A 17426-nucleotide genomic window follows, 5' to 3' on the forward strand; every position below is an offset into this window, starting at 1 on the left:
GGACTTGTGCAGCCATTCCTTGGCACTTCAGCTTGAACCACAGGCTCTGGTTGGAACGCTCACGGCTGCCATCGCCACCATGTGGGGAGTACAGGTCGCCCTCCGCAAGCCCGCCTTCCCTGTCCAGAGGCTCTTCTTACGTGCTGCCCACAGGCACAGAGCGGCCTGAGTGGGGCGGGATGCCCGCACATGCTGCTCACTGGCCCAGAGCGGCTGGGGTGTGGTGAAAGCCAGGTGTCCCACCCCGCTGTGGCTGGCTGCTCCATGCCTCCATGCACTGCACACTGGCATGGAGCGGCCAGGGTCGGACACCTGCCCCCAGCCACTCGGTGCCTATGCACATGCACGCTGCCCACAGGCCTGCCATCTTTGTTGGGTTAATTTGCATATTCAACCTGGTGAGCGTAGCGGAGGGATGTTCCCAGGGTTGGTGAAAGTCCTGGGCGCCCATGGGTGTGGCTTGGCGTGCCTCCTGGGGCTGGCAATGGTTCCAGGAGCCTGTGGCTGCGGCCACCGTCGCCTCCTGGGGCACGTGACACCTGCATATGCAAATTTACCGCCATCCTTGTTGGATACTTTGCATAGTCACCTGGATTGGCTTGTGGGCATGGCTTGTGGATGTGGCTTGAGCATAGCAGAGGGACGGTTAATTTGCATGTTTCTTTCTTATTATATAGGATAATGAACTCATAGAAAGGGAAATGAAAAAAAATCCCATTTATCAGTGCACCAAAAAAATTAAGATAACTTTGAATAAATTTAACTAAGGATGTAAAAGACCTCTACTCCGAAAACTATAGGACATTGAAAAAAGAGATAGAGGAAGATCTAAACAAATGGAATTACATATTATGTTCATGGATTGGTAGAATCAACTTCATTAAAATGTCCATATTACCCAAAGCAATCTACAGATTCAATGCAATCCCCATTAAAATACCAACTGAACATTTCAAAGATCTATAACAAACTTTTCAAAAATTTATCTGGAATAAAAAAAGACCCTGAATAACCACAGCAATGCTGAGAAAGGAGATCAAAGTTGGAGGGATCACAATACCAGATATCAAGCTATATTAGCAAGACATGGTTCTCACAACTGCCTGCTACTGGGACAAGAAAAGACATATAGACCAATGAACAGAACAGAGAACCCAGGGATCCTCAGATTTAAGTTCAATAGCAAAGGCTACAAAATTATCATGCCTAGGAGTGAAAGTGACAACTCAAACCTTACTATCAAGTACCTGTTGAAATCCTGCCTCCTGTCCCATCTTAACCTATCCTATATGATAAAAGCCTAGGTATTGTTGCGTGACATTGTCACAAGATGGCTGCCACAAGATGGTCACCACAAGATGGTTGGCAAGGGAGGGCAGTTGTAGGCGATCAGGCCGACAGGGTGTGCATTTGGGGGTGAACAGGCCAGCAGTAGAGGGCAGTTAGGGGTGATCAGGCCTGCAGGGGAGGGTGTTAGGGGTGACCAGGCCTGCAGGGGAGGACAACTGGAGCTCACCAGGCTTGTAGGGGAGTTGGGGGAGATTGGGCCAGCAAGGAAGGGCAGTTGGGGGTGATCGGGCTATAAGGGGTGCAGTTATGTATCAATCAGGTCGGCAGGGGAGTGGCTAGGGGGCAATCAGGCTGGAAGGTAGAAGTGGTTAGGGGCAACTAGGAAGGCAGGAAGGCAGGTGGTTAGGATCCAGCAGTCCCAGACTGTGAGAGGGATGTCCGATTGCCGGTTTAGGCCGGCAGTCAGACATCCCCCAAGGGGTCCAATATTGAAGAGGGTGCAGGCTGGGCTGGGGGACCACCCCACCCCTCCGTGCATGAATTTCAAGGACCGGGCATCTAGTTAAAAAATAAAATGGAACTTTACTGTTTTCTCTCTACTTTTTCACAAGTTTTGGATATTAAGAAATAATAATCACTTCTGAATCACTTAAAATTTCTAACACTTATATGCATTAATGTGAACTGCTCCATCTATGTGGCACAGAAATGGGAAAATTTGATGAAATGCAGTTTGAATAGAACTCTTAACCAAGGCTTTTGTAGAAAAGTGCAGTATGCTAACTATAAAAGTAACCAAAAATATTCTCTGAATTAATATTTTTAACTTCATTGAATTAAAACTTTAAACTTTGATTTACACTTTACTTTACAAGTTTGAGTTAGAACTTGTAAGTTTGAGATTTCTAAATTGACCACAATTCCATTTCCTTTCCCCTTCCTTTCAGAGATATGTCATTAGAAATAAAGGCATAAAAAAGCTACCCAAAGTATAAGAACAGAAGAGAGGAAGCACACTTTGGTGTCTAAAGAGAGTGACTGGAATAAGGGTAAGAAAGCCACTTTGTCTTACAGAACCCAAGGCAGGCTCAGAATGCAGACCCAAAATTCTTGCAGTGTAGTCCTGTCAGTTAAAAGTTCCTACTCACGGGAGAACCAAGATGGCTGCATAGGTAAACGCCTATATTTGCTGCCTCCCACAACTACATCAAAACTACAACTAAAAGACAAAATGGATATCATCCAGAACCATGAGAAGGCTGGCTGAGCGGAAGTCCAACAACTAGAGGGAAAGAGAAAAGCGCATCTAGACTGGTAGGAGATGCAGAGGTGTGGAAGAGCAGAGGTACGGAGGCATGTGAAATGGGCTGGCAACAGGGTACGCTGTTGTCTTTTTCAGTCAGGAGGGAGATACAAACCCCTGAATGCTCTGAAATCCAGTTCTCGGTGGGACTCTGGGGACCCAGACTCATATGGGGAGAAATTGGATTGTCTGGCATCAGGCCGGAACATGAGGGCAGCTTTCTCACAGAGGTGCTTGCAGCGATCATTGTTCCTGCACAGGGCCACGGGACACAGAGACCCAGGAACCTAACGGGGCAGGGCTGATGGGCAACCATTGCTGTTTGCACCACCCTGTGATTCTCTGAGACCACACTCCACCCAATTTACAACCTCACCCAAGCTGTTCACAGAGGCTTTTCATATGAATGGCCTGGCCCTTTGCAACCAAATCTAACAAACTGCAACTGGGTCAAAGAACCCCAGAGCTTCCAAAAGAAGGCCTAAGGCTCCTTAGCAGCCCACACTGCTTCACAGCTGCGCTTCATCTGGGCACCTCCAAACCCCAAACAAAGAGGAGGAATCTGCAGATCTCTCTGTAGCTCCTGCTGGGTGGCTTCAGGCAGTGGCTGACTTTGCACCTCCTTGGAGATCCAAGAGCCAGTGTACCCAGTGGTCAAAGTGAGACCACACCAGATTAGAACTCCTCAGATTCCTAAGAGACACACCCAGGGAGCAGAATCAGTGAGCATCAAAGACTCACTGAAACAAGTCCTGCCCCATAAGGGTGTCTCCAGGACAGCAGTTCTCCCATTGTAGGCCCAACTGGTCATCACAGCCAATTGGCCTGAAGGTCAGTTCCTTCCAGTGATACCAACAGCAGTCAAGGCTTAACTACAACAAGACTGTGCACAAAGCCCACAGAGGAGTGCACTAAGAGCGTCCACCTCAGGTGACTGGGGAGGCTGAGGCACTGAGCCCTACAGGACACCTAACACACAAAGCCACTCTATCAACACAGGGAAGCAGCCAAAATGCAAAGACAAAGAAACATGTCACAAAAGAAAGAAATGGAGGAGAGCAAACTACTGGATACAGAGTTCAAAACCACGGTTATAAGATTACTCAAGAATCTTCTAGAAACCTCCAAGAAATTTAGTGAGACCCTTAAGGATATGAAACAGGACCAATCAGAAATTAAGCATACACTGACTGAAATAAAGAATATTATACAGGGATCCAACAACAGACTAGAGGATCCAAAGAATCAAGTCAAAGATTTGAAATATGAAGAAGCTAAAAACACCCAACCCGAAAAGCAAACTGCAAAAAGAATCCAAAAATATGAAGACAGTGTAAGGAGCCTCTGGGACAACTTCAGATGTACCAACATCTGAATTATGGGGGTGCCAGATGAAGAGAGAGAGCAAGATATTGAAAAGCTATTTGAAGAAATAATGATAGAAAACTTCCCCTACCTGGTGAAAGAAATACACTTACAAGTTCAGGATGCTCAGAAAACCCCCATCAGCGGAATCCAAAGAGGACCACACCAAGACACATCATAATTAAAATGCCAAGGGCAAAAGACAAAGAGAGAATCTTAAAAGCAGCAAGGGAAAAGCAGTTAGTTACATACAAGAGAATACCCATACTGTCAGAGGATTTCTCAATAAAAGATATGCAGACCAGAAGGGAGTGGCAAGAAATATTCAAAGTGATGAATAGCAAGAACCAGGACCAAGATTACTATACCCAGCAAAGCTATCATTTAGCATTGAAGGTCAGATAAAGAGCTTCCCAGATCAGATAAGAAAAAGCTAAAGGAGTTCATCACCTCCAAACCAGTATTATACAAAACGCTGAAGGGTATTCTTTAAGAAGAGGAGGAAGAAGAAAAAGGTAAAGATAAAAATTATGAACAACCAAGTGGCAAGCAATACATATCTATCAACAAGTTAATCTAAAAATAAAGTGAATAAAAAATATAATGAATGGAATAAACTGGTGAATATAATAGAATCAGGGGCATAGAAAGGGAGTGGACTTACAATTCTTGGGGGGAAGGGGATCAGGTGGTGCAGGATGAGACTGGACAAAAATTGAACAGCTATGGATGAGGACAGTGGGGGAGTAACGGCATGGGGTGGGGTGGGAACCAGGTAGAGGGGAGCTATGGGGGAAAAGAAGATGAACAACTGTAATAACCTGAATAATAAAGACCTATTTAAACAAAAAAAGAAATAATGAAATTCTGGAGTAAATATGAAAAAAAAATTATGCTCACACCTTATGCTTCCAATCCTATATAATAAAGATGTAATATGCAAATTGACCCTCATACCCTCATGTCATCACAAGATGGCCGCCCCTCACATCATCATAAGATGGCCGCCCCACATTTTCACAAGATGGCTGCTGCAAGATGGCTATCCCCATGTCATCACAAGATGGCCACTCCCATGTTGTCACAAGATGGCCTGCAGGGGAAGGCAGTTCAGGGTGAGATAAGGCTGGCAGGGGAAGGCAGTTGAGGGTGAGATCAGGCTGGCAGGGGAGCAGTTAGGTGTCAATCAGGCTGGCAGGGAAGTGGTTGGGGGTGATCAGGCTGGCAGGCAGAAGTGGTTAGGGGCAATCAGGCAGGTAGGCAGGCAAGTGGTTAGGAGCCAGCAGTCCTGGATTTGATGAGGGGGATGTCCCAGATTAGAGAGGGTGCAGCTGGGCTGAGGGACAGCCCACACCCCCCACCCCTACCCTCCAGTGCACGAATTTTGTGCACTGGGCCTTTTGTTAGATATAAAAAGACAGCCGGGGACCACCACACATCTGAAGGAAGCCAACAAGAAAGATAGACCAAAGCAGAATGGTAATCACAAGTGTTAGAGAAGTTGTGGAGAAAAAGGAACCTTCATTCACTGCTGGTAGGAATATAAACTGTTCATCCACTATGGAAAAGTGTATGGAATTACCTCAGAAAAACTAGAAGAGAATTACCATATGACCTGACAACCCCTCTTTTGGTTATCTACCAGAAAAATTGAAAAACAGTTATTTGCAAAGATGTATGTTCATTGTAGCATTATTCCTGGTGGCCAAAACATGAAAATAAAGTGTCCTTCAGTAAATGTTTGGATAAAGAAGATGTGGTGTGCCTGCGAATGTGAGTATGTGTGTGTGTGTGTGTGTGCGTGTGTGTGTGTTTATGGCTACTACTCAGCCATAAGAAAGGAGGAAGTACTGCCATTTGTCACAACATGGGTGTTATATGCTAAATGAAGTCAGACAGAAAAAGCTAAGAAGCATATGATCTCACTCATATGTGGAATATAAAACTAAAACTCATAGACATAGACAACAGTACGGTGGTTACCAGAGGGAAGGGGTGTGGGGGTAAGTAAAGGGTAAAGGGGACCAAATATATGATGAGGGAAGATGATTTGACTTTAGGTGGTGGACTCACAATGTAATGTAGTGATCATGTATCATAGACATGTACACTTGAAATCTAAATAAGGATTTTAACGAATGTCACCCCAATGAATTTAATTTAAAAAATCTGAACTCATAAAGAAAAAGCAAATTGAAAGCATTTACTAAAATCTACATGCTAAGAACATCACATTTATTAGTTATTACTTTCATAGGACAATTTAGAATCTGTGGTATCAGCAAATGAGTTGTCCTATCTATACTAATAAAAGGTAATATGCTAATTAGACCAGACATCTTCCACAGGTCTGTCCTGACATAGCCAGGGACTTGGCTGGCCTATAAACTACCTCAGGACCCTTGCCTAGGCCAGCCCAACCCCCAGCCGGGACCCCCCACCCTGATTGGAGATGAGGTCAGCTTGCAAACCACCCAGGCCCCTCACCCAGGCCGGCTCCGCCCCCAGTGGGGACCCCAACCCAATTGGGGGTGTGGCTGGCCTGAAAACCACCCTCAGCTCCTCGCCCAGGCCAGCCCCGCCCCCTAGCAGGGATCCCCACCCCAATTGGGGGCATGGTCAGCCTGCAAACTGCCCCAGACCCCTCACAGAGGCCAGCCCCACCCCCAGCAGGGACCCCAACCTGATCAGGGGGTGTGGCCAGCCTGCAAATCACTCCATGCCCCTAACCCAGGCTGGTTCCACCCCCAACATGGACCCCCACCCTGACCAGAAGGTGTGGCCTGCCAGTATACCGCGCCAGACCCCTCACCCAGGCTGGCTCCACCCCCAGCAGGGACCCCCTACCCCGATCAGGGGTGTGGCCTTCATGCAAACCACCCCAAGCCCCTCACCCAGGCTGGCTCTGCGCCAGTGGGGACCCCACCTTGATTGGGGCTTGGCTTTCCTGCATAGTCCAGGTGGCCCCTTACCCAGGCCAGCCCTGCCCCCAGTGGGGACCCCCACTCAGATTGGAGGCAGGGCCAGCTTGCAAACCCCACAGCCCCTGCTCCAGTGGCCCTTCAACCCTGTAGGCTTCCCCCACCCTGATCCAGGACGCTTTTCAGGGCAGGCCTGCCGACCTCCACCCATGTACTAGGCCTCTATCATATATGACAAAAGGACTATATGCAAATTGACCCAAACGGCAGAATGACCAGAGTGACTACTGGACCAGTCACTATGAGGTGCACTGACTACCTCTCGTAGTCCCTTCCCCTGGCCGTCAAACACCGATCTCCTGATGGTAAACGGGTTGGGTGGTAGTGGGCGGCAGGGCCTGCAGCGGGAAGCTGGGGAAGATGGCCCTGATCGCAGGCCAGGCCTAGTGACTGTACCAGTCCATGAATTTCATGCATCGGGCCTCCAGTATAAAATAAACCAGTAGCATAAAAGGAAATCATTAATGTGAGCGATAAAATTCAGAAGCAAAAATAAATAAATAAATAAATCAGTCTTCCTTTGGCCAGTGATGTTCAGTAGTTAGAGCATTGTCCTTTGCACCAAAAGGTCTAGGGTTTGGTTCCTAGTCAAGGGCAAGTACCTGGGTTTTAGGTTCGCTCCCTTCCCCTGGTGGGGGAGCATTTGAGAGGCAGTCAGTGGATGTATCTCTCACATAGATGTTTCTTTCTCTTTCTTTTCTTTCTCTTTCTTTCTTCCTTTCTTTCTTTCTTTCTTTCTTTCTTTCTTTCTTGCTTTCTTGCTTTCTTGCTTTCTTTCTCTCTTCTTCTTTCTCTCTCTCTCTCTCTCTCTCTCTCTCTCTCTCTCTCTCCCCCCTCTCCCGCTTCCTACCTCCCATCCTTCTACTCTCTCTGAACAGCAAATTTTCTCTATATAAAAGCCTAACAACCGGAACAACTGGCCGACTGGCCGGTAGCTATGATACGCACTAACCCAGAACTTGCAGCTGGGGCCCTGACAGCCTCAAATCTCGTTCACCCACACCCTAGACCCAGACAGGAGGGAGGAGGGAGCCTGATTCCTCATGGAATTGGCTGTGCCTTGCTTGCTGCTACCAATTAGGGGGCGCTGGCTGGCCAACTTCCCAAGGTCCCTCCCTCCTGCAGGCCACCCCCCCCATTGGTCCCAATCACCCAGGGACCCCACCTGAGCACAACTTTGTGCACCAGGCCTCTAGTAAACAAACAAACAAGTAAGTAAGTAAATAAACTTCAGGAAAGCAAAACATTGTATTGGTAAAAGAATGAAATGCTATAAAAAATGACAGGATATAAGAGAACACTATCAATTAAAAACTAGATAAACAAAACAGAATTATAAAGTATTGGTGGCCCTAGCCAATTTGGTTCAGTGGATAGAGTACTGGCCAGCGGACTGAAGGGTCCCGGGCTTGATTCTGCTTAAGGGCACCTGCCCAGGTTGCGGGCTCAATCCCCAGTAGGGGTCCTGCAGAAAGCAGCCGATCAATGATTATCTTTTATCATTGATGTTACTATTTCTCCATTCCTCTCTGAAATCAATAAAAATTATTAAAAGAGGAGGTTGGTGAACAAACTCAAGGAAATCTCCAGGAAGCAGAAAAAGACAAAATGGGAAATAGGGTGAAATATTTAGAGATTATTCCAGGAATAGTGGTCTAAGAGTTCCAACGTCTGAGTAATGGGAATGTTAGGAAAAAGAAGGAATAAAGAATGTATAAAAGAAACAAAAATATCCCCTGAAAGTAGATAAGACCTGGAGTCTTGATGGCCACAATAAAATGCAAAGGTGCATACCAAAACATACCATCAAACTTCAGAATCCCAGGAATAGATAAGCCTCTAAACATTTCCAGAGAAGAAAGGGTGGAGGCAATTATTGAAGTTGCAAATATACAATGTATCATACATTACCAATATATTTAAGAGCAACACTATAATGAGAAAACAGTAGAAATATCTTTAGAACGGCAAAAATTAATTTCAACCTGGAATTCTCTGCTTTATTAAGTAGGAGGCATTTCAGACAGGCTAAATCTTCAAACAATTTCTGCCCATGTATCCTTTCCCACCAAAAAGTGCTTCAGTGAAACAAAGGAGAATCACAATGCAGAGGAAAACATAAACACGGGACAAAGATTTTCAACCAGTGTACCACTCTGCACACTGGTGTGCGGCAAGAATATTTACAAAATGCAATACCTGACTATTTGGGCAGGGGCACTGACCTTTTCCCTTACATTGTCAAATAACAAAATGACAACAACCAACACCACAATAGATGCCCAAAGTGAATGAATCACAATTATACTTTTTTATTTTTAGATTGGTAAAACACATATTTTTTTGGTGTGTCACAGAATTTTAGCCATTAGTTTATGCATGCCATGAGATGAAAAAGGTTGAAAATTGCTGATCTAAGAAAACAGGGATCCAACATAAGAGAACAGTATGTGAGATCCCAGATGACTTTAAAGAAATATGCTTAAAAGCAGGCCCAGAGCAGGCCTTCAGAGAACAAGTGCATAGTAGAGGAGGATAACAAAAAGCTAGGGAGATAGCTTCCAGTAAGAAATGGAACAAATGTGGTCAGTACATGGAAAATATTTTTGAGAGGCCTGTGACAAATGTCACAGCATGTTCGGAAAGAAAAATAGAAAAGAAGTGAATACACTAAAAAAATTAATTCCACAACATAAAATTGAAAACTTACTAGGTATTATGTTAATGTAGCATAAACGTAGAGTTTTTGTCCAACAGTCATCTTTCTCTGCCAAGTTACTAGATTGTTAGATATAAAGCAGTTATTTCTAAATTCAGAGAGACCAGCCTACTTGCTGCCTTTGGCTACGGGAGATCATGTTGACGAGGAAGAGGGGTTTGGATTATTCTGAAGAAGTGTAGCAGTGCTCAAATTTCAGTAATATAGGGGGTCCCAAAAAGGAATACACATTTTTACAGATGATAACTCAATTTTCACTCCTTTTCAGGTTTAATTGATTCAAAATAATAGGTAAAGTCAGACTATGTTTTGAATAAAGAAAACTTATTCTAAACTCTGACTAGACTTTTTTTTAATGGGGAGATATAAAACAGGCAATAGGTGACAAATTGAGGGCACACAAATATCAACTAAAATAATTAATTCTTGACATTTGCGATTCCATTGCTTAGTTTTCTTCGCAGTGCCTGGACCAGAATGGTTACCAGTTTGAAAACAGGTATTCACAAAATTATTCACTTCTGTAGATTCTTTCAAATTTTATAAATTAACTATTGTATATAATAAAAGCCTAATGTGCAAAACGACCAAACGGTGGAATGACCGGTCTCTATGATGTGCCACTCGGCTGCTCCCACAGCGGGCCTATCCCCACAGGCCACACCACCCACCAGTGCATGAATCACATGCACAGGGCCCCTAGTAAGTTAATAAACACCAACATAATCATGCAGAGTGCGTATACATTTTTTGAAAGAAGGGTATACAAGAAAAAGGCATAGCCAGAGAACTCGATGGCTCAACGGTAACAAATATTTGCATAGTCATGATAACAGAAACACTGATTCGGATTTACTAAAAACCATGATACATGTTGGGAGAACAGAAGGAGGGAAAAAAGACCACACTGGAGGGAGAAAGCTAAGCTTTCAGCTGCTAAAACAATAAGTCAATAGATAACACAAAAATTGCCTTAGCTATTATATTGTTGTTAATTTTGTTAAAAAGCAAAATTAAAAGTTAAGGCAAAAAATTAAGGCAGATCTTTATATCACAACCATGTTACTGACATTTAACTTAAAGGTCAGAACCCCTTAAAAAATGACCATTACTAAGCCAAAAACTTTCCTGAATACGTAAATTTGTTAACCAAGGTAACAGAAGTGATTAAGAAAATCTTCTAAAGCAGGTTCATGCTAATGATACTGGACTCATAATAGATTTTTAACAATTATGGCAGACAATTTTTAATTCAAATGATTAATTTCTTACATAACTTTTCAAGTATTACTTACATGGTGGAAATAGTTGTTCTTCCTCTTTCCTCCCACTAAGAATAAAAAGAATTAACTGATCAATACTAATACAAATGCCACAGGAAAACAGAAGTTACTGATTACCTGAAAGGTTACTAATATACAAAACTAGAGGCCCAGTGAACAAATTCGTGCATGGGTGGAGTCTGGCTGGCCAGGTCCCAATCAGGACAGATGTGGGTGGGCCTGTTGAGAGGAGGAAATGGCAGAAGGTTGGCTGGCCAGCCTGCCCTGACCAGGGCCTGATCAGGGCTTGGCTGGCTGCGGGGAGGGGGCATGGGTGATTGACCAGCAGGCCCCGCCCCCAATAGGGGTGGAGGAGGCCGATTGAGGGCGGGGCCAGCTGTGGGGAGGGGCTGGGTGTGTGGGGGGTCGGCAATCAGGGGCAGAGCTGGCTGTGGGGAGGGGCCACCGGATGATCAGGGTGGTGGGGGGTGATCAGGAGTGGGCTGGCTGGGGGTAGGAGTTGCAGGAGGTTGGCTGGCCAGCCCTGCCCCCTACTGGGGAGGGGAGCAATCAGGGTCAGGGCCAGCCTTGGGGAGGGGCTACAGAAGGTTGGCCAGCCAGCCCCCCCACAATACGGTCACTTTGCTGACCACAGTGGGCGTCCAAATGACTGGCTGGATCCCACCCGTTACGGTGTTCTAGTCGCTGGCTTTTTCTATATATACTAGGGGCCCGGTGCACGAAATTCGTGCACTGGGTGGCAGCGGGGAGTGTCCCTCAGCCTGCCCCCTCTCACATACTGGGAGCCCTCAGGCGTTGACCCCCATCACCCTCCAATTGCAGGATCGGCCCCTTGCCCAGGACTGACGCCTCTGGCCTAGGCGTCTGGCCCGGGCAGCGGGGACTCGCAGCTGCAGCGGCGCCATGATCGTGGGCTCCGCTTTAGGCCCAGGCAAGGGACCCCTAGCTCCCGGGACTGCCAGCTTCGCCCGTGCCCAGCTCCCATCGCTGGCTCCACCCCTACTTCCTGCTATCACTGGCCAGGGCGGAAAAGGCACCTGATTCTCCAATCATGGTTGGGGGGCAGGGCAAAGGCAGCCCCAGGGCCGCCTTTGCCCTGCCCCCCAGCTCTTAGCTCCGCCCTGGGTTTCCGATCACTGTTAGTGGCAGGGGGCTTCTTCCTGCTTTCCCTTTCGCCTCCCTGCATTGTGCCTACATATGCAAATTAACCGCCATCTTGTTGGCAGTTAACTGCCAATCTTAGTTGGCAGTTAATTTGCATATAGCCCTGATTAGCCAATGAAAAGGGTAGCTCGTACGCCAATTACCATTTTTCTCTTTTATTAGTGTTGATAGGTAAGACTACATTTTATTCCATTTCTTTTATAACTTCCAACAAAATATAAAATTTAAAGCACCTGGCAAGATGGGTCCTATTAACAGTATCTTAAAACTAAGTTTTACACTTTTGACCTAATGGATATTCTGTTTTAGGTACAAACAAAAGTCTCTCATGTCCAGAAGGAAAGGGCAAAGGGCAAAGCCAGGGGAGAAACTTAGCTAATAAAAAAGCTTATCTGTTGTGCCTCTGAGCCACTACTCAGTCGTAGTTTCCAATTCTACGTGGACACCCTCTATACTTGAACCACCAGGATCTAACAGTTGAGGGCTCTAAGAACCAGTGTCTGGCCAGGCACCTGCAAGCATCCTGAACCACTTAGGTAACCACCTAGAATATCTTACTAAGAAATTAAATGTGTCTCTACTCAACTGCAAAGTAACCTATCCAATTTAAACTTTAAAATGATGCGGCTAACCTAACTAAACAAATGTACAACATACAAAATCATTTTGCTCTAATAAAGATCTGAAGAAAAATAAAAGCTCCAAAGAGCGTCTTGGGCTGAACTCTGTTTCCCACTCTGCCTCCTTTAACGTGGGAGGGGCATCATAGGCACACATTCCTTAGGACTGAGGAGAGGGGCATGGGATAGCACTTCCTTTACTCTCCCACCCTCTCTCTACAGGTGAGCAGCCCCTGGCTCTGGAAGAAACTGAGAAATGCAGCATTCCTAAGCAAAATGATCAGCTCCAGACAGTCATGCACACATGCCATGAAAACACATGTTAGAACCCCCACTCTTTATTGAGCTGCATGGATTCAAATAAAATGGACCCTTTCCCGCCTGTACTTCAACTGTCACAATCAACTGAAAGACTCAATCCGTGTGCCTTTTTAAGCAAGTAAACGGGACTGAACGTAACATTAAGGAAATACGCAGGCAAGCAGAAGCAGTAAAGTCCTACAGTAAAGTCAAACAGGACACAGGAAATTGACATAGTTGCACATGCTCCTGCTAGGCTTCTGGGGAACCCCATAGGGCTCTGTTCCTCTGATGTACCCTGACAGCATTGCATAGGGCGAGAGAGTTTGAATAGCTTCCAATTCTAATGTGAGACAGGATCCTTTGCTTGAGCACTACGTAAGATCACAAATTCAATCCTCATATGTAAACAACTGAAATGTTTTTTATTTGTTCAAACAAAAACCTGTGACCTAAATCCTATCTTGACTTACCGATCATTTGACATTTCTTCCGGAAAATTGTGCCAGCCCCAGGATGGTCAGAAGGGATTAAACCTGAAGGAAGAAGAGAAAAAGGCATACAATTTTGTTGAGTAGAAATATTCGTAATTTAAAAAATAGCTACACAACAATTTATATCACTTACTGTTGGGACGACTTTTTAAGTAATGGTAATCAGCCAATTTTAGTAAAGGCAACAATATAAGAATTCTAATGAGAAAATTCAAAATTGCAGAATCTTGCTATACATGTGCAGTAAAACCAGGCTATGTCTTAGACTTTTTTTTTAACGTGCACCTAAATAATCTATGGATTATTTATGTGTTTCCCCACTTCTACCTATCAATTAGAAATACAGTCACTCTCTTTCACCCTGATATTACAAGCACATTTCAGAAACAGTGTTAAGAAACAAATTAAACTGTGGCCAATTACTGTCAGATACCTGCTAATATATCAAATATGCCCAAATCACATGAGCTGTATTTGGCAAATGTTCTTCACCGTTTGGCTAATTCTAACGCCATTCACAAAAGGAACTTATTTAGTTAGCTGTGGCTTACTTGGGGCTATTCATCATGGCACGTTTAAAAGGATACTATAAAAGCTCAATGCTTTAATCTCCGGGGAAACTTTCACAACAGTGACTTTTTATACTTTCATCAAAGTGATTTTTTTCAATCTTTATTGTTCAAAGTATTACAGATGTCCCCTATTTTCCACAATTGTCCCCGTCTAGCCCACCCCCAGGCCTTCACCACCCTACTGTCTGTGTCCATGGGTTATGCATATATGCACGCAAGTTCTTTGCTTGATCTAGTCCAGGGGTGGGCAAACTTTTTGACTCAAGGGCCACAATGGGTTCTTAAACTGGACCGGAGGGCCGGAACAAAAGCATGGATGGAGTGTTTGTGTGAACTAATATAAATTCAAAGTAAACATCATTACATAAAAGGGTAAGGTCTTTTTTTTTTAATAGTTTTATTCATTTCAAACGGGCCGGATCTGGCCCACAGGCCGTAGTTTGCCCACGGCTGATCTAGTCCCACACACCCACCCACCCACTCCAGCCTTCCCTCTGAGATTCATCAGCTGTTTCATATTTCTATGTCTGTGGATCTATGTTGTTCATCAGTTTGTTGTTGTTGCTGTTTTAGACATAGATGGAGTGGTAATTGTCGCTTCTGAGTTGTATACAATAATTTCAAATAGAAATAATCAAGACTGGAGCAAGTTAAATAGGCTCGCTTTGTGGAGAGTTTATAACATACAGGCTGCATTCTAAGGAGCGCTGGATGCATCACCAAATTGAATTGGGCGCATCTATCCCCTGCATGTCAGCCTCTCCTGTTCAGCGGCTGGTCACACATCCATTCACATCTCTAAGTCTCAGTTTCTTCATCAGCAATAGAAGAATATACACGGGACTTGTTTGTAGTTAGAAGGACCGAATGGGCTATACAGGGGAGTGAGCTGTAAATCTTAAAAGAAGTGTATAAAGGTCCTATTTTGGTCTCTCATCCAACACCACCCATCTACTACCTGGTTTATAAAATCACTCAGAGGCTTGCCTTACAGCACCAAACAGAGTGAAGAGAAATTTTCAGAGGTTCTCACTTGTTTTGTGTTTAAGGTACAATTCATTAATTCACGTAATTTGCTCATTTTCTCATACTATTTTAATATACTGAACAGGGAGTACTTTTCAGTTATAAAGACATAGCCAAGATCCAGGTGAACCCCTCGGCTTAATTATTCTAACTTTTAAAGGAGTGAAAAGCTCAACTAGAGTTTTCATAGAATAAGAGCTATGATGTGTTTTCTCTATGAAATAATCTCTGCCATTTAAATGAGAAAAAAAAGGGGGTCAAAGCGGCTTTAACATCTTTGTAAATGTATGTTTCCTACTTCACAAATCACAGTCTTCATTAGCTATATTGTTACCCAGAATTATTTGAAACCAAGTACCACATTTCCTCTCTTCTCCCTCTGCTCCCACTTCTCCACTCCCCAAGCCCCTCTTCAGGAATTTGGTCTTCAGAACTTTGTCCTCAACATTCTTACAGTTAAACAGAAACCTACTGGCAGTAGGGGAGACGATGAAGACAAACATTCTTGTGCACAATTTTACATCTTAACTGCCAAGACTTATGTTACAAACTAAAGTCTACATATGTGTGTTCTCTTTAGAAACTTTTGACCAACACCTTGTGAACCACCCACGCTCCTTTAGAACAAGCAATGTGACAGGGAAGTCTGTTAGGTCACTGAAGTAAGACCGCGGAAATTTTGTATCAGCGTGGACATATCAAAGTAATCAGAACTCCCTGGGTTCTCCTATAAGTAAAAAAACAAACAAGCAACTATTCTCTGTAGGACTGACAGTAACACTTCACATGATTCGAGAAATTTTGAGTTCCCTCTCCCACCATTTCCTTCTGTGTTCAAATTATAAGTTGGAAGGAATAAATAGCTTCTATCCAGGCAACTGAAAACAGCGAATGTAGTAACACTATATAGGTTCTATGTCGGTTATCAATTTTGAGTTTACATAACAACCCTTAAAATCTTTGCAGCGGAACTGTTCAGAGTATCAACTGTCTTAACAGATAGAAACAAGGGTATCACTGGGCCCTACTTGATTCCTTCACTAGGAACCAAAAGGCTAGGTAAGGACAGGGAGACGGGAGGGAACCTTGGAAGTTGGGATGTTAAAGTTTTCACTGAGAAAAAGGAGAGAATATACCCCAAATTCTTCCTGGAGTCCCAGGAGACACTAAACAGAGCCACGAACAGGAAGGGCCAACTGGAGTGTCTCAGGCTGAGTGGGGATGGAAGAAAGAATTGGGTATTTGGGTACTGAACAGGGAAAGAAACTGGCCAGACATGACAGGGAAAAATAAAGGTTCGGGATGCCAGAAAGAAGGCAAGGAGGAGTCTGAGGTGGTGCCCATCTAGGGGGTCCTGGGGTCAGCAGCGCCCAGAGGTGTGACTGAGATCAGCGAACCCCTGCCACTCCTTACCTTTGGGCCTTTGCAGGTCACTGAGGCGCAGCACAGGGTGGCATTTGCAGAACTGGAAACCCAAGTCCTCATGTGCCCAGGCAGCTTGAGTCACCTCACAGGCATCAGACTCAGGGTGTGGATTCACCCACTCCAAGCTCCGGCCCACCTTGGGGCTGGCATTGGGCTTCAGGCAGCAGCTGAGTTTGTTCCCCATGAGGAACTTCTACTCGCACCGCTGTCACTGCCTTCACTCAACAGTCCCCCTAACCACCCCCCGCCCCACCCCCAAAAGGGCAAACCCAGGGGCCCCGCCGCCCCCGCCCAGCTGTCAGCTGCTGCCGCCTCCACGGAGTTGACTAGTCTGTGAGGACAGCCAGCAGTCTCACGTATTTAAAAGGTGTGCTGATCAGGCAACTGCTGAGAATCACAACCACTGCAAGAAGAGAGCGCAGCCGAAGCTCCACCGCCTGCCACAGCTGCTTCTCAACTGAAGGCAGGGCTCCTGGCCGGCCCCAGCCAACCAGAACACAGCCTGTGGTCACCTGGTTACGAGGGACCAATCACGGCAGCGTTCCCTCCACGTGCCCACCTGGCAGGGAAGGCAGTGGGTCAGAATGCTGGCCCTCCCTGCCCTGAAGCCCCTCTATCCCCTTTCCCAGCCTCGGGCTCCAAACAGAATTTCCTAAACACACTCAAATGTGGTCAGGAGGGCAGGAAACCTACAAATGCCCTTGGCGATGGCAAAGAGGTGAACACAATGTTCAATTACTGTACACGTTTTTCAGAAGAACAGAAAACATATCAGGGAGAAAAAGACGTGTTCAGCAATTGCAAAATGTATAAACATTTACAAACTCTTCAATCAAATAGTTGCCCCCCAGAGGACCAGAGGGAGCGGTCTCCTTTATTAAAAG

General features: G+C 45.2%; 1 protein-coding gene across 1 annotated transcript in view; it reads right to left on the reverse strand.

The window, feature by feature from the left end:
* The window catches only part of LOC132234471 (cyclin-Y-like protein 1), a 41460-nt gene extending 24734 nt beyond the window's left edge, over window positions 1–16726 (reverse strand). Inside the window, exons 1-2 of the mRNA XM_059695459.1 lie at window positions 16531–16726; window positions 10954–11006 (exon numbers count right to left, since the gene is read on the reverse strand). Coding sequence (XP_059551442.1) covers window positions 10954–11006; window positions 16531–16726 — 249 coding nt within the window. The remainder of the gene's footprint in view (window positions 1–10953; window positions 11007–16530) is intronic.
* Between the last annotated feature and the right edge of the window lie 700 nt (window positions 16727–17426).

The sequence above is a fragment of the Myotis daubentonii genome, chromosome 1, assembly GCF_963259705.1.
Source record: "Myotis daubentonii chromosome 1, mMyoDau2.1, whole genome shotgun sequence".
Classification (NCBI taxonomy): Eukaryota; Metazoa; Chordata; class Mammalia; order Chiroptera; family Vespertilionidae; genus Myotis; species Myotis daubentonii.